This window comes from Lampetra planeri, chromosome 7 (genome assembly GCF_965212315.1).
Source record: "Lampetra planeri chromosome 7, kcLamPlan1.2.h2, whole genome shotgun sequence".
In the NCBI taxonomy this organism is placed as follows: domain Eukaryota; kingdom Metazoa; phylum Chordata; class Hyperoartia; order Petromyzontiformes; family Petromyzontidae; genus Lampetra; species Lampetra planeri.
Genome location: NC_136113.1, coordinates 16,261,875 through 16,281,539, shown reverse-complemented (window position 1 = coordinate 16,281,539; position 19,665 = coordinate 16,261,875). Strand labels below are relative to the sequence as shown.

Here is a 19,665-nt window from a genome sequence, read left to right as displayed (position 1 = left end):
ATCAATTATAACAATCCCTTTTCTGAAATACAGTTTTAGTTTTTCAAATGAAACTTTACATGTAACATACAGACTGGAATAAAATCATAAGATATTTACTTAATTTACATTTAAATTAAAACTCAATTCACAGCCACATGCATTCAGCCTTTTTTGGAAGGTCAGTCATTTGTTAATGTGGGCATTTGAAGCTTTTGACTTTTCTTATATTATTTGATTTGGGGTTGGAAGTTGGTAAGTAGTTAATGCTAAAGTATTCCAAGTAATTCTACGGTCGAGTAAAGGATTAGTTTAGTCACCAATAGAAGGACCGTTTGATCTGTCAAATTTGAGTACAGCGAATAGGAGGCATACAGCAATAGGAAAAGGTGGCCACAGTTCTAAAAACTTTGTTTATCATACGATTTCATTTTACCACTATGTGTAATGTCACAGCCACCCAAGACATTCGATTGTATCAATTGGAGCTGCCTTGTTTGTGTTTGCATGCGACAGCCACAGCAACGACGGCGACATCCTCTGGATCAGGCTCCGAGTCGACTCTGGGCTCTGTGTCTCCAGCCCAGAACACGGTCCCGGTGGAGTGCAGGTGACCAGCCCTGCTCACCCGGCATCCTGGCAGCTGTCACGCATCCACAAGCATTCAGTCCTGTGATCCTGAAATCCTGTTAACGAGGGAAGAGAAGGTGACGAGATTGGAGAGAGGTGGAGACTGAGGGTGAGAAAGTGTCGGGGAACAAAACCACCGCTTCCTCTGCCAAACAGCGAGAGTGGATGCAGACCTCGAAACCAGCACATGCTCACACGAGCCAAACACTGCACAAAGTGCCCCTTCTGGTATAAGACTCGTTCAGAAATTTTAGGGATTTCATTTTTTCACTTTTTTGGTTTCTTTTTACTGCTGTTACTATTGAAAGTAGTTCTAAATCTCCGGCTGATCTTGTTGCACAATGGTGCTCTTTTTGAGACTACATTTCTTTATTCTGTGACAGTTCTGCAAATTGTGCATTTTCATACATTGGTGATGCTCGCATTTAAATTGATACATTTGGCAGTAATAGAGCGAGCCCATTTTGCTTTATTACCATTTCCTTTGCACGAACTTTGTCAGAGAAATGTGTTCATATATCTAGATGAAGCTGTTGGTTTCTGGTTTGGAAGGAGTTTTCTGAGCCTGCTGCATCACTCGTGCGCTGTGTTTACTTTAACCTCTCTCGGTTTCACGTGAACCTTAGGATTTCAGCATTTCTAACAAGAAACGTATTGTAAATGTCTAGGATGAAAGCTAAACTTTGTTGTGGAATTTTGGCAGCTTGTTCATAAGGGTGTCTTCACCAGGGTGCAAATGCACCGGCAACCTTATCATGGGCCAGTTTTGTAAGGAGCTTCTAGTATTGCACTTAATCGAACTCTATTCCGTTTTTTGTTGATATATTTAGTAGATAGGGTGAGCTTCCTTTACAATGAATGTTAGGTGGGAGCTGTATTGACCAGCAGCCACTGTTGTTCTGTGGCACAAGAGAAACAGTTCACTGCTAAGTGCTAATACATCCCACTGGGGACATTTTCATATTGCAATATGGTGTTTTAAAGCTTTTTAAAGCAGAAAGAATCTGTCTGAAAAGGTTGGAATGTACTGCATCGACGCTTCACGCTCGTCTTTTGCATTATGGCTAGCAAAATGCACTAGCTTAGCAGTTAGTACAGTACACTGTTTCTCTTTAATTACATTTTATATGAAAACAAAAGTTTTGTTTTTTATTTTTACAAAAAAATAAAATTAAAATAAAATTGAAAATTGTTTGACAAAGACGCTATTTAAGAGGTTTATAAGAGTTTCTAAACCTGAGACGTTTCTTATGTAGAGACGTGTGTTGCTGGATGATTTGAGTATATTTATTCAGATAAGATGGGCGAATAAGAGTTTTGTATTTTTTATCTATTTTAAAATTATTGCAAAGTGATGAAAATGTTTTTTTTTCTGTTCTCAGAGCAGTCCTCTTTCGTCCCATAGTTTTTTTTCTCCTGAACAGGCGTCTCGTCGTAAGCCGCTAATCTGTTTAATCCAAGCTGCCCCGTTCCCCTTAGTCCTCCAGGCCACTGCCTTCTTCCTGTTCCCGAGTTGCTTATTCTTTGCTTAACTTATTTCAGATTCAATTCACTGCCAAATGACCTGCTTATAATTTGGTTCACAGTCTGCCCTAACCTGTGTTTTCGGACTTAAGGATCAATTTAACAAAAACATTTTCTTGGCTCATATTTGACATTTGTGCGCTTGTTTAATAAAGATTTTGTTTAATAAAGCTATGTCAAAATAGTGCTGCCCAGTAGTTAATCGCTGTAGTTGTACCCAGTTTGTGTTGTGTGAATTTGTATTTGTTTTTTCTCTGTATATTGAGCTGGCTTTTTGGCATTGTCAATTAATGAACATCAAACCCATCTTGTACATTTTTATTTTTCAATCTTCAGTATTTTTTCATTGTTGTACATAGCCCAACCGTAAACTACCTGGCAGTGAAAGCTTGCAATACAAAATTCATGCCCACTTTATCTCCAGTATAGAATTCTTGCAATTATGTTTTCTTCAGTGAGCTGAGCTAAACATTTTCAGTGATAATGTTCATATAAATGTCTTGGTATTGCCTGCTTTTCACTTCCAGAATTTCAATGCTTGCTGAATCCATGTGGACTACCAAGTGTTGAATTACGTTCGGTCATTTACCTTCGCCTTTTTTCCGTGCAGTGTTGTACATTAAGAATGATATCACAACAAATATAAAGCTATCAAATGTTCTTTGTTGTGTGTTCAGTCTTCGTATCAAGTTGCAGCAGAAAATTACTGACCTCAAGTCAATGGTCAGTGGTCACCTTTCCAGTCAGTTTTACAGAAACTGATTTCAGCATAAGTCATCCAGCAGAGCTTAGCAAGGGTACATGAACATGAATATGTATTTTTTGTAATAAACAACTTACAGTAAAATTATTTATTAATGTTTATTGTAACGTGTGTTCACCATAATGCCCCAAGAAATGCTCCAAAATGTGGAGCGATTTTACACGATGAAATTATTACATTTAATTGCACGTGGAATTGAGAAATGTTTATTTTTTATTCAATATGATTTAGTGGTCAACCGCTGCAATATAAATTGTTGAGATATCTAAGCAAGATTCTACCGCAATTATCACTTTTTGAAATTGAAGGTTAAACAGTGTTGTGCTGGTCATCAAGACTTTGCATATAGTTTGCTGTATAGTGATTGGATACTCAGTTAAATATTTAAATAAGTGTTATCTGGAAACGTTTAACAAAAGTGCCCCAAAACGAAGGCTATCTGCCAAAAAAATATCCCAAATTACCAAACCACAGCTTTGGCTGCTGTTGAAAAAAAAATCTCAAATCACATGCTTATGAAAGGATTTGTCTTTAAATAAACTCGAAAGAGCCGGCGTCGCATAACAGTCGGATAATCTCATTGCCATGTTCAGACTTGGATGTCAAAAGAGCAAATTGAAGTTACTGTACCACGAGTTCAGACCACGCTCAAGGCAGATTATTGTGATGTGCCTCCGTAGTGAAATAAAAAAAAACAGCGCGTAGTTTTATAATAACTGATATAAGTGGTTACAACTTGAAAGCTACTCCACTTGCAAACGTTGGTGAAGTGTTTTTGAGGTTGTCAATTTTAAAATGTATTCGAATTCCCAACCCTCTACTGCTGCTCCCCAAGCACTAGCTCTTAATTCTGTACCTTTCCGGCCAATTTTCTTGTTTCCCTGAATACCCCGTTAAATTGAGTGACAGCGGTTGGATAGGTTTGGAATAACTGATTTTTTAAATCTCGAATAGTTGCATTTAGATTAATTGAATGAGAAGCACAACATTTTTCTGTACTGTATATACATTAACATTTTCAAACAGGAAAAAAGCCCATTGAGCTAATACGTCTGCAAGTATTTTAAAGAGCATCAACCATTCTTTATCCGCTGCTGGAAAAAAAACACTCCCAAGTCTTTTTCAAGTCTCCGACTCGTGATGCAACAATCCACGTAGCACCACCCATCTACACGAGCTGATTTTATCGCTCTAGCTCCGCTTGCTGTGACTTTGATCACGCGCTTTCAGATGCGCTACTGCGGCCATCTGGAACGCTCTTCCAATATTAGGAAACCACTGGCGCGATGTACTTTTATATAATCTAAATTGGAATCTCATTTCGTTAGAACTGCATTTTGTCTTGTCCTTCCCTCGCACCTCCAATTAGCACGGTTGCTAAAGAAATTCAACATACTCTGTCGTTAGTCTCGCCCATCCGCCATAATATAAATCCACGTGTTCTTTTGTCTCAATGTAATTCCGAAGGTGTGCATCTGCCGAAAGTATCGATTGTCTGGGAGTGGAAGGCACTACTCGAGAAACCTGACTCCATTCTGTCCGCACGATAAAGACATTCTGTCCAGCGTTTTAGGAGCCGTCCATAAATGATGTCACGGGATTTTGGACGATTTTGACCCCCCCCCCTCGTCACACGGCGTCACAAAAAGTCAGATCCCCCCTCAAATATGACGTCACAAAGCTGCCCCTCCCCAAAATAAAACATGCTTCAAATCGCTTTAAACAATTGTCATTGTAGTGCGTATTTAATGTGGCGCTGCACTCTGATGTTGTAGGAGAAAACATTTATTAAAAAGTCTATTTCATTAAGTAGAACGTGTTGTCTATATTTATTTAAAGTTGCGCATTTTGATGTGACGTCACATTTCTCCCCCACCCCCCTCGTCGCACATCGTCACAAAGGTCTGACCCCCCCCCTAGGTACGTGACGTCATTTATGGACGATCCCTTAGTCCATCGGCCAATTGGCTTTCCAGACCGATGTGACTGTGGATCTCGGCCTGTTGGGCCACTGATGACCGCGAACTCCGAATCATCCTCGCAGCGGCTTCTGGCCAGGTATCGAGCGCTTTCAGATGTTGCCGTCTGGAACGCTCCTCGATATGTTAGGAAGCCTCTCGGAGCTCCGCAGTTGTAAATGGTCTAGATTGAAAGTTCATCTCTTTATAACTGTTCTGTCTTTAGTTTGTTGTCCTTCCCCTGCCCCTTCCGATTAGTACCGTTGGCGACGTACAACATGCATCGTGGAAGGCCGACGCTATTGTGGATCGCATCAGGCTGGAGAAGAAAATGACAAATCTGTCTGCCGCCTGATGATGCCGGTAGTAATCACGTTCTGTTTACGTAACAAACCTTACTAAATAGCTGTGGTGGGTTTAACGTCATTTACGCGATCTAACACCTCCCCCCCCCCCCCCCCAATTATGGAAGAAAATGCTTTTTGGACCACTTATTGGCAAGGGCCCTCGATCGAACCGTCCCGATACCTCCTAACACAATTAATTGGGTTCGACGCAGTTGGATCGATTCGCGGGTCACGTTGAGGCCGGCAAACGAATCGATTCCCTCTTCCCACCACTCGTCTCTCCGGCTACCCGTGGCCATGATTGCGTCTCGCACCGGGGCCATCACGGCCGGCATCTGCGGCGCCGTCTTCATAGGATACTGCGTCTACTTCGACAGAAAGCGACGCAGCGACCCCGACTTCAAAAAGAAGCTGCGAGAGAGTGAGTTTACCCCTCTCCTCCCCCCTCTGTGAGAGCCACTGCTGAGGCCTCTGCGAGGACACCAGGACTCGGATAGAAATTGTGCCGGGGGTCAGTGCCTCTCCCCCGGCAGGATCCGCTAGGCCGGGATGGGGGGCTATCTTCGGCCCTGCCCCACCACCACCATTCACCCCAATCCAGCAAGTTTATTTTTTGTATTGCTGAATGATTTGTAAGTAAGCGAGTGATTCATGTTTGCGTTTAAATGCCGAATGGTCGAAACGGTGTGCTGCTTTAGCAGACTTTTCTCGCGTTTCGTCGCCTCGGCTCGCGATGAGAGGACGCGATTCGTTCACGCGGGGGGGCCTCGTCTCGGCTTGCTAACAAGCCGGGCGCCTTCGTTAACTAACGAGGAGGAGACATCGCGCGGACGTCGAGCGCCGCTCTCCGCCGCGGAATCGCGTGAAGGGGCCGCCTGGGAAGCGTGACCTCTAAGAGCCCGACGCTCTCCCGTCGAAACCCAAGAATCTCCCTCCCACCATCATCATCATCACCACCACCACTACCACCACCACTACCACCATCACCACCACCACCACTACCATCACCATCATCACCATTACCATCACCACCACCATCATCATCATCACCACCACCATTATCATCACCACCACCATCACCACCATCATCATCAACACCATCATCATCATCACCATCATCATCGTCACCACCATCATCATCACCACCATCATCACCATCATCACCATCATCATCATTACCACCACCAACCACCCACACGTGGAACGACGTTTCGTTGTCTGTCCCCTTTCATAGCCATTGCAGTCTTTCACGTGGTGCATCGGTGAGGAGACTTGCAAATAAACCGTGTTGCGTATAATGTAACATGTTGGAGGATGCACGGCTGGAGGAGGAGGGGTGGTGGGGGGGCTGCTCCAGAAGCCGTGCGCGTTGGCGGTCGTTTGACCTACTTCACCAGTGCGTGTCGGCGAAGGTGGGGAGCCGTAGAAAAATGAGAACGGCCTCGAACTGTCCCCGAGATTCCCCGCCGCTTCTACCCCCACGTAGCTTTCATTTGTGCGGCGCGTCTTGGCATGCGACTGCATTGTTGATGCTGTGTAACTTGAAGTTGTGTATTGCTGCTGCTGCTGCTGCATTGTAAATCAAGGAGGTTGATGCGACTTTGTTGTTTACAGGGCGAAGAAAGCAGAAGCAAGCCACTTCCAGCGCACAGATAATTGTATGTCTTACACATTGTACATTAACGCAACTTAATACGTAGGTTTTCTCAGAATGTTGGTTCGTGATTGTGGTGGAGGGGTTCCTAATGCCATATACAGTATTTGGTCAGATCAATGTGACACAAAGAACAACAATGAATGAGAGCAGAAATGCAGTAATCCGCGTTAATATGGCAGGACCATACTGCTGATCCTGTAATCTGTGGCATATCGTAGAAGCCAGACCATATCAAAGACTCAAATTGTGCAAATTTGCACCATATAGGTTTATATAAAAAATATTTTTGCGTTTTCTTTACTTGATGTTCAGTCTAATATAAAAAAAAGTGTTGGATTCAACATCACGTGAGCACAGCTAGTCTGCAGAAGCAAAACGAAATGAATAAAATTAATATCACCAAATAAAAAAAATGTCTTATCTCCCACGTTGCGCCCTGTACCGCGAACTATGGAAACAGTTGTGAACCGACAATTATCCATACATGGCAGGGATTCACTGGTTATTGGATTGTGAATTATTGTATTTCTACGTTTAACACGTTTCTATTAAAGCAGTGCAAACATCAACTTTTTTCCAATGTTTATTTCTGCATGAAATATTAACCTATATATGTTTAATTAAAATGTCACTATTTTCACGTCAGACAACCAAACTGATTTATAATGGACATTAAATGAAAATATTCAACTAATGAACTCAAGGCCATTCGTGATACTGTCCAAGACAACAGTAATTGCCTATGGCCAGTTACAGTTTGGATTTACATAGCACCTAAATGTGACTGCGTCTCAATAAGCTGTCAAAAAATGGGGGCGCATTCCTATTTTCCAGAGAGGTAATTCAGACATAGCCAAAGTTGAAAAAGGAAACTTGAGCCTGGACTTGAACAGGGGGAAGAGTCGGTTCCAGACCATGGGGGGAACTTTTTCGTTTTAAAAAAATCACCACACGTACACACACAATATGCAAAAGTACAATAGTTTTTTTTAACAATTACAATGGTCAATGACATGTTCTTCTATCGGAGCTTTGAAATCAAACAATGATACCCTCTCCTCCAGTTTTAAAATCTTTGGAATTCATTCCAGGACCAAAGGAGCATGATAGGTAAATGATTGTTTCCCCATTTTAGTCCTTGCCCTAGGAACTGTTAAAGAGAGCACTGACTGAGAACGGAGGCTGTAGGTTGATGTTTTTGTTAGCTGTGAACAAAGATATGTAGGGAGTAGGCCAAGTACTGCCTTATACACAAATATGTACCAGTGTTTAAGCCTTCTAGCATGAAGGGAAGACCACTTCATGTTATAAAATTCGCAATGGTGAATTAGTAACCTTGCGTTAGTAATGAACCTAAGTGCGCCATGGTATGAGTGAGCTCCTACACGACGTGCTGTAATGAGGCTCTGACGCTTCTCATCTCCCCCGTGCAGTTGCCGGACATTAAGGATACTGAGGCCGTGCAGAAGTTCTTCCTTCAGGAGATCCAGCTTGGCGAGGAGATGCTGTCACAGGGTATGCATGCGTGGGAGAAGGGCCAGACTGCACACACAGCCACTGCTATAAACGCAGTGTACTCTTGAGGGGCTAAATTAGGGCTGGTGTTTCCTTGGCAGCAGAGCCATTTATAGGGCCCAGGAAGTTGTTTCCCATTTTAACTGGACGGGCAACAAACTCAACACCGGCTGACCTACATTTGTCTGGCATCGAGTGCTGAACGTTTTCTTGTGGCATATTATGCTAACATTTTCTCTAAAACTTTTGGCCTGAATCAACTCGTACATGTTCCAACTTAATTTATTTTCCAAACATGTCAAAGGTGGGATTCAACCGCCAAAATTGAGGTTGAAAAGACTCTTAAAAATTCACCAAGTTTTTGTGCTCAGGTTTAGCTGTTCAGTGGCTGTGGGTCTGAAGACTATCTCATTCGGAGCATTGTGTGCCCTGTGTGCAGGCGAGTTTGAACAGGGAGTTGAGCACCTGACCAATGCGGTGGCAGTGTGCGGCCAGCCCCAGCAGCTGCTGCAGGTGCTGCAGCAGACGCTGCCGCCACCGGTCTTCCAGATGCTGCTGCAGAAGCTGCCCACCATTGGACAGGTGCCTCACTTTGACTTGCACCAGGAGCATCTGCAGCATTTCTATGGCACAATTTCCTCTCTGCAGTATACCGTGGATGTCAAGTCTGATTTTTGCCGATTTGTATTTCAGAGGATCGTTTCACGCTCCACGCTGCAGGAGGTGGAAGAAGAGGACGTGGAGTGATTGTTGTTTAGGTTCAAATTTTCACCATCTAGCTACTCCCTGATAACTCCAGTTTATACCAAACTATATTGCTGGACAGTGCTACGCTTTTTTTGCTTTTGTATTGCATTCATTAATGTGCATGAACCTAACCTTTCCAGAGCCTTTATATAATTGTCATTGTTACAAATGTGCAGACTTTCAGATGAAACTTTGACTCCAGTTTCCTTTGTTGGTGGTGGTTTAAGTAAATAAAATGTTTTATTTACAAGACAATTTGTTACATTATTTTATTAAGCCACAGCTCAACATGTTCACAACAATACAGAATATTGGTTATGCATGCAAAAATGATTTCTTGAATCCTTTCATCAATAGAGAGGCAAGGTGACAAAGCTCCCCCATATTAACTCCTGTATTACAAATACAGTCCTAAGTGCATCCACATCCTTTACACAGTAGGGATGTCTAATGTACATTTTCTTAAAAAACAACAGGATCTTGCTTTTTAAAGCCAACATGGATGAAAAGCACATGCTCTGGGTTATGGCAGCATTTAAGCCCAATGCTTGGATAGGCATAAATCCTGTTTCCAAAAATCTCTTAAAAAATAAGAAACACACTTATTTGGGCAACGTGATCCTCCAGACTCGTTAACCACAATGCAGACGTGTCTGTGCGAAGAACCAGTGCTGCGCACAGTAGCTTTTGGCCCCTTTGTCACGTTATGGCGAAGTGGCCCCTTGGCGCTCGGCTCACATCTTGGGCTGGACGATGAGGCCTGCGCGAGCGGCCAGGGCCTCGTTCTGCTGGATGTGGTACTCCTGGAAGCGCTGCGAGATTCTCTGCGTCATCTTCAAATATTTCTGCATGCAGGTCTCCGTGCAGTTGTTCTGGACATGTGAGAAAGTGATCAGCAAGAAGGCATGAAATGGTGCATTCATTCGTGTTGAAACTTGAATCTCAAGATACATTTTTCATTTGAGCAAAACACATGTAGGCCACATTGTGCAATGTAGTATAATGGAGTGAATAAAACGACACCAGAGGAAAAAAATGATATTAAATGTGTTTTTATCACAACCCTAAATTGTGACAATTTATCATAAACCTGGATGGTGAATTGTGACATGCTTTAAAAAAACATTCACCTACATGTACAGTGACATAGCAACATTTGTCGCATTCTCCACAGCTGATTAAAACCATAAAATCCTTCAATGAGTGCTTTTCAGCTGAATTATGTTGGGCCAAGTTGAAGTTAATATTTTCTAGTTTTACTGCTGCAGGACATTGTTCAATTTTATATGGTCATGAATGTTCACATTAATGGAGATGTTTTATCGCAAAGTTTATTCTTTAGTCAGTTGAACATAAGCCCCGGGCTCTCGCATAAACTATGTTGCGACGTCATTTTATTTTCCTCTCGACGAGCTCTACACGATGCGCTAATCAAAGTTTTGTTCATGACTACGGAAATTTTGGCAACGACGGGTGCTTGGTGAAGAAACGAGATGATTGATTTCTGGTGGGTCGCGGCGTTTATGTGCGCGGTGGGACGAGTCGCAATAAATGATTTAAGATTTTGACTTCCGTTTATTCGGGACCCCGGGGTCGTGCCATAAGGTTCAGTTGATAAACTGGTTTTGTCAGCAAGTGGCAGTGAAGCTCTACCTCTTCATCCAGCACCTTCCGCACCGTGAAGTCCTTCACACAGTCCATGAAGCACAGCTCTGACAGCTTGTTATACGAGCCCAGGAAGTCCTTGAACTGTGGGGAGAGTAGCTGTCAGCTCCACGAACATTACAACAATCGCCTTAAGCTCTACTTATAAAACAATATTTTGAGGTTATTCAGTTATTCTGATTACAATTCAAACTTGCATTATGTTACATTACAACTTTGACTTAAAATAGTCCAATACGATTTTTAAAAAATAATACATCAAAGGAATACTTAAGTGATTGGCACACTGGACGTGCAATCCAGATCTTCTGGAACGGCAGTTGCAACTTTGAGAAACGTTTCTATAAATCCCCCCCCCACCTACCCTTCCAGCAGTATACATGTCATTTTGAGCCAATTGGTAGCAAGATATTGACTATCTCGCCTGGAATCCAGGAGGTCGTGGTTTAGAACCTCACTATGAAGCCTGTATACTTGGAGTTTGCATGCTCTTCCTGTGGTCGCATGGATTTTTCTTCGGGTCCTCTGGTTTTTCCCTCCACATTTAGAAACATGCGTTTAGAATATTTGGCTTGCTATAAATTTCCACTTGATAAGCAACTTCATTGGGCTTTCATTTATGGCCAGGTAGTTTCTGATAAATAGCTATATAGTTCAGTGGGACTTAAAACTATAGTTTCAGTTTTAATAGTTGAAATGGGTACACCATAGTTGGCCGACCGGCAGGTCGTGTGTGGTCCAATCTCTTACAATACGTTTGGTCAGTATGGAAGCTCCAAATTCAAGATCAGTATGGAATAGTAGGCCAATACACCCTATAGAGGGGGCTCTCAAAATCTGCAGGGCTGCACCTTTACCAGTTACATCAACCTGGCTGCAACACGCCACTTGCATGCAACTAGGGGTCGGCACGGTTTGAACCGACTCAAACTGGTTTCAAATTGAGCAATCCAAACCAAACCAGCGACAACTGAACCAAACCAAACCAAAACCAAACCAAACTAAGCTAAACCAAACCTCTTAAGTTGGCTTGAACCAAACTAGTTTGAGCCGGTTCCACCCTGTCCGAGCCAAACCGAGTCGGTTTTCGTAGCCCCAAACCAAACCGAACCAGTTCAAACAGAGCCAAACCAAACCGATTTGGTTCGGTTCAAACCGCGGTTTGGTGGTTTGAGCCAAACCGTGCCGACCCCTACATGCAACCCCACGTTGGCACGTGCGCTCGCTGCTAGTTAGACTCACCTGCTTGATTTGGTCGGCCTCTGTAACCTGGGCAGCCATGTCTGCCTGACGATCTTATTCTACAGACACACAACGTGGAATCATTTGACATTTTGATTAACAAGTATAACCCGTAAAAACAAAGTTTTTCACTATAAATCCTTTATATGCGTGGCGGCTAGAGTCCTCTCGTCCTCTGGCTTGAGATGGCTGCCACCTATGGGTCAGATGATTGCATGGCACCATTAAGCAATTGGTAATTAACTATAATATTTTTGTCCTAAAAAGTGTAACATTTTGGGAAAAATTTTTCACGAACATTAATTGTCACGCACAACGAGTCTGTGTGGAAAATGTCAGCTCGATTGGATCACGGGAAGTTGGTTAAAAAACGACCGAAAGATTTGCACGGTCGTAAGCGCGCAAGTGAACTTAATATAAAGGATTTAAAAATAATGCCCCAATTCCCTGCCGGTTACATCAAGATATAAAGTATGACATTATATATACACCATACGTCACAAAACGCGCTTTGGTTTCACATCTTAATGTTGCTCCTCTCAAAATCCCCAAGTTAATCTTTGTTCTTGCATAACATGCACAGAATGCAGCGTCCACATTTCATAACTGGCAAACACCTCGCGCTGATGGGGAAACTCAACTTGTTCAGTCTGAACATAAATCTGTATCAACACCGATTTGACGTTTTGAGAACGAGGTTCCGTTCAAAACAAAAATGCCCTTCCCGTTGCCTATATCCTGACAAGTCTGCGCTTTCAACTTTCAGCTGTACAGAGCCGGCTTCGGAGTTTAACTGTAATAACCATCATCAATGGGGTAACGGACTGCACCCATTACCGTTTATGACTATCGCGATCGGGGGTGCAGGCGGTGCAACTGCACTGTGGCCAACAGGGCCTAGACATGGGTCTCCGAAGATGCGACATGAATCGCTTGCAATCGGGCCCGTGCCAACCACGCGACAAGGCCACCGGGTCTCCAGGCTCACAGAGACCGAATAACCACGACGTCTTCCCACCCCGAGGCACCGATGTTGTGCAGCCTGCGAGCCTCTCTACCCACACGGGCCTCATCTCATCACAGTCCCAAGCCAGTGGTGGAAATTCCCCATTCCCAGGGCGGGCGCCTGTTTTTTCTACTGAGCAGCAGTGGAATCTCCCCCCCCCCTCCCGCCACTACGCGAGGCGGCAGAGACCGTGGGCCGTACAGCGGAGATAGAACCTTGGGGAGAGGTCACGGGGCAGCTCCTACACACGAACCCCGGCGCCTATCTGCTTGCGCTCGCAGCGTGGTCGTTCGGCGTCGTGCTCGTCGCCAGCGGTTGCAGTGCCCGCGAGGTGTGGAACTCGATTCCAGCAGGAAAAATCTAAAAAAAAGTGAATTCCAGTCGAGTTCAAGTCGCGCAAAGACGGCGAAATAAAAACTACACGCGGCCGTGGTGTGTGTGTGGGGGGGGGACGTTGTCACCACGTGACCTCCGCTAAGGCGGACGCCGGCGACTTATTCGCAGCCACGCAGATTCGCCACCGTGAGACCGCCCCCACCAACAAATAAACACGAACTGCGCTTCAATTAAGCGCGGCGACAGATGCGTTGGGGGCAACAAACAAGATAACGCGGTATTATTATAGCGCAAATAAAACCTCGCCTTGTTTGCAAACAATTGCTTTAAAAAAAATGTAATCGAAATTGGCGTCAATTTCGCGGATGCCGTATTCGCGAGTGCGAGTGCCCTTTCCGTGCCCGTGCGGCAACAATCGGTCGCTAGGCTCCACGAGATATAAACTCACGCACTGCGGGCGCGTTTATTAACATTTATTCTCACCCGCCACGCCTTGCAAATGTAAACCAATAATCCCTCTTAATTTTTCCGCGCCGTAATTAAGATGAAAGACCTCCCTGCAAAAGAAAAACCCGTGTACGTCACGTATCCGGAACGATATTTTGCGACCTGCACCGCCCGGTGCATCGCGTTTTGCGTTCCGATCCCAGCCGTTGGTCGCGGGGTAGGGGCGGGGCAAGAGCGGGAGTGAGGGGCGGGGCTTGGGGGAGTGAGGGGAGGGGCTTGGGGGGTTGGGGAGGGGGCCGCGTGACCAGATCAGAGGTTTTACCTCCAGGTCCACACACATTTTAGCTTTGGAATATATTGGACGCGATATTCTATTTAAGTCGTATTTATAAACACAGCGAGTGCAAACATCAGCCGCGGGTGCAACACAGCCTGCTAAAGGGGATACAAGTTGTGTTCATCTTTCCCGTCGATTTTTTGCTAAACGGCTGTACGCCGTACGCACCTCGGCAAGAACGCGGCGTTTACACCCCGCGTTGGTCTTTCGGACAGCCGCCGACAAACAATCGCGAACAACATCATCGCGCGCCGTTTATCGATCATCAAATCGTTGGACCGGCCGCTCGTCGTTAATCTCGAGGGTTTTTATCCCTCCGAGCTGACATCGCCGCCGCCGTCGTCGGCGCGCCGAGAGCCCCCGGGGCGAGGGAGGCGGAGTGCGACCCGCGTCGTCGTCTTCGTGTTCGAGGCAGCCTCTGGCTACACGGGACGGCATCGAGGACCACCTCCACCACCTCCACCACCCCCCTCGACGTCGTGAGCAGCCGACGAGACCCCTCGACTCTCTACATCGATCGGTCTGCCCGGTGAGGGGACTTTGTTGTTGATGTTGTTGATGATGGTGGTGGTGCTGGGGGTGAGCGAGACAACTTCGTGCGCCCTCCCGCGCCTCGGGGCCGCCGGGGCGTTTCGTGGGGGAGGGGGTGTGTGGGGGGGGTGGGGGTGTGTGGGGGTTCGATGCCGGACGCAGCCCCGTGGGGGGCCCTTGGGGCCCCCCATGCCGGCTCGGCTCGTCGGTGGCGCCGCGCGTTCTGCCGCTCCCGAGTGGTCACCGCGGGTGTTGGGATGTTTAGTGGCGGTGTGGTGGTGGTTGTTGTTATGGTGGTGGTGATTGTGGTGTTGGTTGTTGTGGTGGTGGTGATTGTTGTGGTGGTAGTTGTTCTTGTGGTTATGGTGTTGGTGGTTGTTGTGGTGGTGGTTGTTGTGGTGGTAGTGGTTCTTGTGGTTATGGTGTTGGTGGTTGTTGTGGTGGTGGTGGTGGTGGTGGTTGTTGTGGTGGTTGTTGTGGTGGTTGTTATGGTGGTGGTGGTTGTTGCGGTGGTTGTTATGGTGGTGGCGGGCAGGGGAGCGGTGGTGCAGCGGTTAGCGCCCTCCGAACCCGGCGACCCAAGTTCGATTCCCGCTCGGAGCCACCAACACCGGTGACGATGATCTCAGCCGGTCCTGGGCCTCCGCCTAAGTCGACTCGGCCTCAAATGAGTACCTGGTGCGATGTGTACATTTTCCCACAAGGGAGACAAAGGCGGCCGGTCGTGGTGCTGGCCACCCCCCTCTCTAACAGCACTTGCCCCAACACTCTGTGAAGGTCTTCTTGGTTCTTTCGGTAAAGTTACGTGACTTTACCGAAAGAACCAAGAAGATGAATCCCTGCAGTCACGAAAGCTTTAAATCGAAATCTGTGAAGGCTACACGGGGGATCTTTGTCTTTGTGGTGGCGGGCATGGTTGTGGTTGGTTAGCATGTTGTGTGGACACGTTCGTTGTGGGCCATCGATGCAATGATCAGTCACTGGTCGTGATCAGCACCGCGACAGCAGAGGTGCTGATCACCATCACCACCTCTGTAGAAAATGTGATGATGGTGGTGGTTATGTCACAATCATTCTTTATTGCAAGTCACAATCATCATCTTTACCAACATCACCAGGATTATTCATTCATTATGATCGTGTTCGTGGTAATCTTACTCGGCATCGTTACAACGGTTATTATCATCGCTGCCAACGTCGTCACGATCAATATGTTCATCTTTATCAACGCAATAATCCCCTCCGTCATCGTTACCATGGTCAGCGGTAATATTCAGCGTCATCATCGCCATTGTAGTGGGCTCAGACGGAGACTCGGACCTACTCTTGGAGGCAACACGTGTACTGTATTATTATTACTGGTAGGAACCTCCTGGTTACACCAGCCCACAGGGGATTATTGTGTCCGTCCGTCGTGCATCCAAAAAATGGGAGGGGTGGGGCTGGGTGGGGAGGGGCTGGTCACCCCGTGGTGCCCTTATAAAACTCAACGTTTAACCTACTCACACCGGCTTGTGCCCGCCCTCACAGTCGGGCATATTTGCGGAATACACCACGCCGCCGTTGACCCTGGCCATTGGCCGAGCAACCCAACGTTCCTACCAGCTCCCTCCGCAGCAGGAATGTGTTTATTACCAACACAAAGGGGTGACTGCCCCTCAACCAGTTAACAAACTGTGGTGGTGAACCACCAGGCTAACTACACGAATCTCACTGCAACTGGCTATAACGCACCGGCCCACAGCTTGGGCCCAGGTCCACGTGTTGGAGACTTCTGTAGACCGCAGACGAAGGTTTCTTCAGGATCACAACAGCGCCGGTCCCACTGGGGGGACCCGGCTTCTACCATCCCTGTGGTGGGGCTCGCTCCACCCCTGGCCACGACCCCCTTGTGGAATCCTCGAGGAAGATCTCCACCTGGACACGTGGTCACCCCAGCCCCCCTTTGGGGGTCCCCGGGTAGACACCTCCGGTCACGTGTCCTCCGGGGTCAACCAGAGTGCCATGGCCCCTTGCAACCCCGTTCCGTGGCCGGCACTCTCGCACCCTATCCTGGCACTGCACGCAGAGTGTGGTGCCCTCTATCACTGTCAGTCAGTGCTCCCCGAGCCCCGCTAGGGCCGATACTGCATCCACATTCAGTGGTGTCCGCGATGTCACTGCATGGCACGCCGTGCCTCTCCCAGGCCAGCCTCACACCGTGACATCCAGCGATGTCACTACACCATGATTGTTTTTTTTTATGAAGAGTATTTCAATTATTGTTGTCATCGACACGATATTTATCATCGTTATCAGCAGCAGAATATTACCAACATCGCAATTATCACGACAATCATCAGATTGATCATCACCACCATCATCATCAAAACCTGAATTTTCAATCCCAGAAACATCTTTACATCACCACGATCATTGTCATCATGATTATTGTCGTCGAAAGTGCTGTTGATTACTAAGGTGATATGAGTGTGGTTAACTTGAATGCAATCACATATAGTACTGGCCATCATCATGGTTATCATCACCTGTCATCCTTACAGTGATTGTAATCATCACCATGGCCATTTTTGACCATCACCATGAGCACCGTGGTTATTATCATCAACAACATAACGATGTGCTACTGTTTGACAAGGTGATTTAGATCACACAGAAAGACACGGTACTTGGCTTTGCTCACCAATGTTGCTGGAAACTCTTAAAATACATTTCAGCACCGCCAACCTCCTCGTGCATCTCCAGTACCCCTCTTTCCCCGCTACCACGCCAGTTGCCAAGTGTGAACAACTCTGCTCTTATTTCTCAGAAAATGTTCATTAAATTAGGAATGGAATGCTGGTGTCTGAATTTGCTCCTCCTTTTTTCATTCCTGTCTACCCACCACTTGCTCTTGACTTCCCTGTCTCCATACGCAACCATCATTTTCCTCCAATGTTAATCCATCTTTGTCCCACCATAGCACTGTACATTACGTCAGTCCACCTCTGAATGAAGTCCTCCCCATGTTCGATCAGTCATGGAGATTGCCAATCTGTGCATGTTGGTAAAGGGGCGGTTCATGAACAGTTCAGATAGCACTCGCCATTGGTGCTTGACGTGAATGGAAATTTAACTCAGGCCGTTGGATTCATAGTGCAGTGCGGTAATCACTGCGCCGCTGATCCACCTCCAACAGGCTCTTATCTGCAAGTAAATAAACTCCTACTTCTACTCAAATGTAACGATTGTCTTATGTGTGTGTGTGTCAGCTGTTATTCTCTGCCTGTCGTGCCCTGCTGCGACAGCTGTCGTAGCACGCATCCACCGTGCATGGATCTGGCGCAAGTGTCCGAGCCGCCGTCCGCTACGTTGCAGGCGACGGGCGCGATTCCTCGCTCCGCCGAATCCCTCCTGCCCTGCTGCTCCTCGCCGTCCATCCTGACCATCGAAGGAGACAGCCGCAGCAGCCACGCATTCAGCTCGAGCTCACAGAGCTCCACGGCGAGCCGCGTGCTGGCGCGCAGCACCTCCACCGCCGCGGTGGCACGGGCAGAGCCGGCGGCGCCGCCGGCAAGAGCTGGGCGAGAGGCGTCGCACGCTGCCAGCCGGCGAAACGATGCGCTGCGGGAAATTGTCTGTGTGCCGGCGGACGGGCACGTGATCTTTGCCCATGGTAGTCGGTGTGGGCATGGTGGCAAGGAGACGACAGTCACCACCGGTATGTGGCTTTCATCTGTCTCAGCAGCGTTGCACCAGCTTTTGAAGTTTTGATATTTGTATGCTTATCGTTCGGCTGACATATGCAAATGTGCACTTAAGACAAAGGTGGCTTATATCTGTCAGTAGAATTTGGATATTCTTGGTTTGCAAGAAGACAATCATTGGTCAGTGAGAGATGGTAACTTGCATGCTTGGGGAGAATGCCGCTAATCAATATCGGTCTGGTGTCAGAAGTAACGATGCTCGGTGTAGAATTATTTCCATGCTCTCGCAAGCCGAATTTTGTCTTTAATTAACAAAAGTCACAAGTGATTGCTTAAATGAGCATTGCGTCAGTGCTGCTCTCCTGTTCACAGCCCTGAGCCAGTGGCACAAGTTCCACATTCCTGTGGTGGGGGCAAGTCCATCCATAGGACAATAACTGTTGACCCCCCTACTCCTCCCAACCAGGATTTGAACTCTTGCCACTGAACCACCTGACCAGAGAACATCTTAAACATTAGGTGAATGAATCATTATATGGTTTAAATTAACACATTTGCAATACACTATAATGTTTTAAATGTATTTTTAATTGCAGTTAACCCTGGAGGGTTGGATGAAGATGAGTTCAAAGAAAATTTGATGCACCTGCCTGTGAATGGACAACTGGGGGTGGACGTTATTGCCCCATCAGTTCGGGTAAGTGGATGGGAAAATATAACTGCGTCTTCTGTTCCATACCTTATCACCAAACCATCCAGAGTGCGGACGACTGATTTCCTCCGATCTCGGAAGATAAGTAGGTTTCGGCCTGGATAGCGTTTGGATAGGCAATGCATAAAGTCTGTTGCGGGGCTACATTGTGGGCAGCAGAGGGTTGTGCAGAAAAATCTGTTGTACTATACTATGCTGTCATGTCTGATCCCCACCTTCACCAACTCATGCTGATCAGCGTGGTGGGGCGTGGTCCAATAACCGTCAAGTTCTGCCGTCATCCAGCAGTGGATTGATTAAGGGCTGCACACATGTGCATGTGCACACGAATGTTAATTTAAAATCCTCTCATTACACTGCTCAACCAACTTGTAGCTCCTCGTTACCATTGGCTGAGTGGTGTGACAGGAGAAATGTCTTCTTCTCCTGTTCTGCCACCACAGTTAGGTTTTTTTCCAGTATTGGGCACATCCTGGACATCTGTGAAAAAGAGCTTTATAGCTCTTGGATTCCTCCGATATGAATAAATATTGAGATTCTGATGTAGCTTCTTCTTCTTCTTCCACGCGTTTGTCCCACTCAT

General features: G+C 46.4%; 4 protein-coding genes across 12 annotated transcripts in view; 3 read left to right on the top strand and 1 right to left on the bottom strand.

Annotated features, from left to right (window-relative positions):
• ARID4A (AT-rich interaction domain 4A) overlaps nucleotides 1-2,793 on the top strand; it is a 35,364-nt gene extending 32,571 nt beyond the window's left edge. For all 5 annotated transcript variants that reach the window (XM_078596556.1, XM_078596555.1, XM_078596558.1 and 2 more), the window contains one exon: nucleotides 496-2,793. In XM_078596556.1, the coding sequence (XP_078452682.1) occupies nucleotides 496-593 (98 nt within the window). In that variant the 3' untranslated portion in view covers nucleotides 594-2,793. The remainder of the gene's footprint in view (nucleotides 1-495) is intronic.
• Nucleotides 2,794-5,432: 2,639 nt separating this feature from the next.
• Nucleotides 5,433-9,372, top strand: LOC144720086 (mitochondrial import receptor subunit TOM20 homolog). Its single transcript, XM_078596559.1, has 5 exons — nucleotides 5,433-5,622; nucleotides 6,816-6,859; nucleotides 8,292-8,373; nucleotides 8,813-8,955; nucleotides 9,067-9,372. Exons 1-5 carry the CDS (start codon nucleotides 5,499-5,501, stop codon nucleotides 9,118-9,120), a joined length of 447 nt encoding a protein of 148 aa, XP_078452685.1. The 5' UTR covers nucleotides 5,433-5,498; the 3' UTR covers nucleotides 9,121-9,372.
• A 5-nt stretch (nucleotides 9,373-9,377) lies between these two features.
• Nucleotides 9,378-13,538, bottom strand: TIMM9 (translocase of inner mitochondrial membrane 9). 3 transcript variants are annotated; one of them, XM_078596561.1, is made up of 4 exons: nucleotides 13,287-13,538; nucleotides 12,028-12,086; nucleotides 10,774-10,869; nucleotides 9,378-9,992 (listed from the first exon to the last, which is right to left on the bottom strand). In XM_078596561.1, exons 2-4 carry the CDS (start codon nucleotides 12,064-12,066, stop codon nucleotides 9,855-9,857), a joined length of 273 nt encoding a protein of 90 aa, XP_078452687.1. In that variant the 5' UTR covers nucleotides 12,067-12,086; nucleotides 13,287-13,538; the 3' UTR covers nucleotides 9,378-9,854. The 3 variants fall into 3 exon arrangements, with proteins under 3 accessions (XP_078452687.1, XP_078452686.1, XP_078452688.1); XM_078596560.1 differs by having other exon boundaries at nucleotides 13,249-13,531; XM_078596562.1 differs by having other exon boundaries at nucleotides 13,235-13,509.
• A 579-nt stretch (nucleotides 13,539-14,117) lies between these two features.
• KIAA0586 (KIAA0586 ortholog) overlaps nucleotides 14,118-19,665 on the top strand; it is a 187,257-nt gene continuing 181,709 nt past the window's right edge. For 2 of the 3 annotated variants that reach the window (XM_078596549.1, XM_078596547.1), the window contains exons 1-3: nucleotides 14,118-14,682; nucleotides 17,936-18,384; nucleotides 18,967-19,067. In XM_078596549.1, the coding sequence (XP_078452675.1) occupies nucleotides 17,997-18,384; nucleotides 18,967-19,067 (489 nt within the window). In that variant the 5' untranslated portion in view covers nucleotides 14,118-14,682; nucleotides 17,936-17,996. The remainder of the gene's footprint in view (nucleotides 14,683-17,935; nucleotides 18,385-18,966; nucleotides 19,068-19,665) is intronic. The other variant, XM_078596548.1, reaches the window with a different exon arrangement.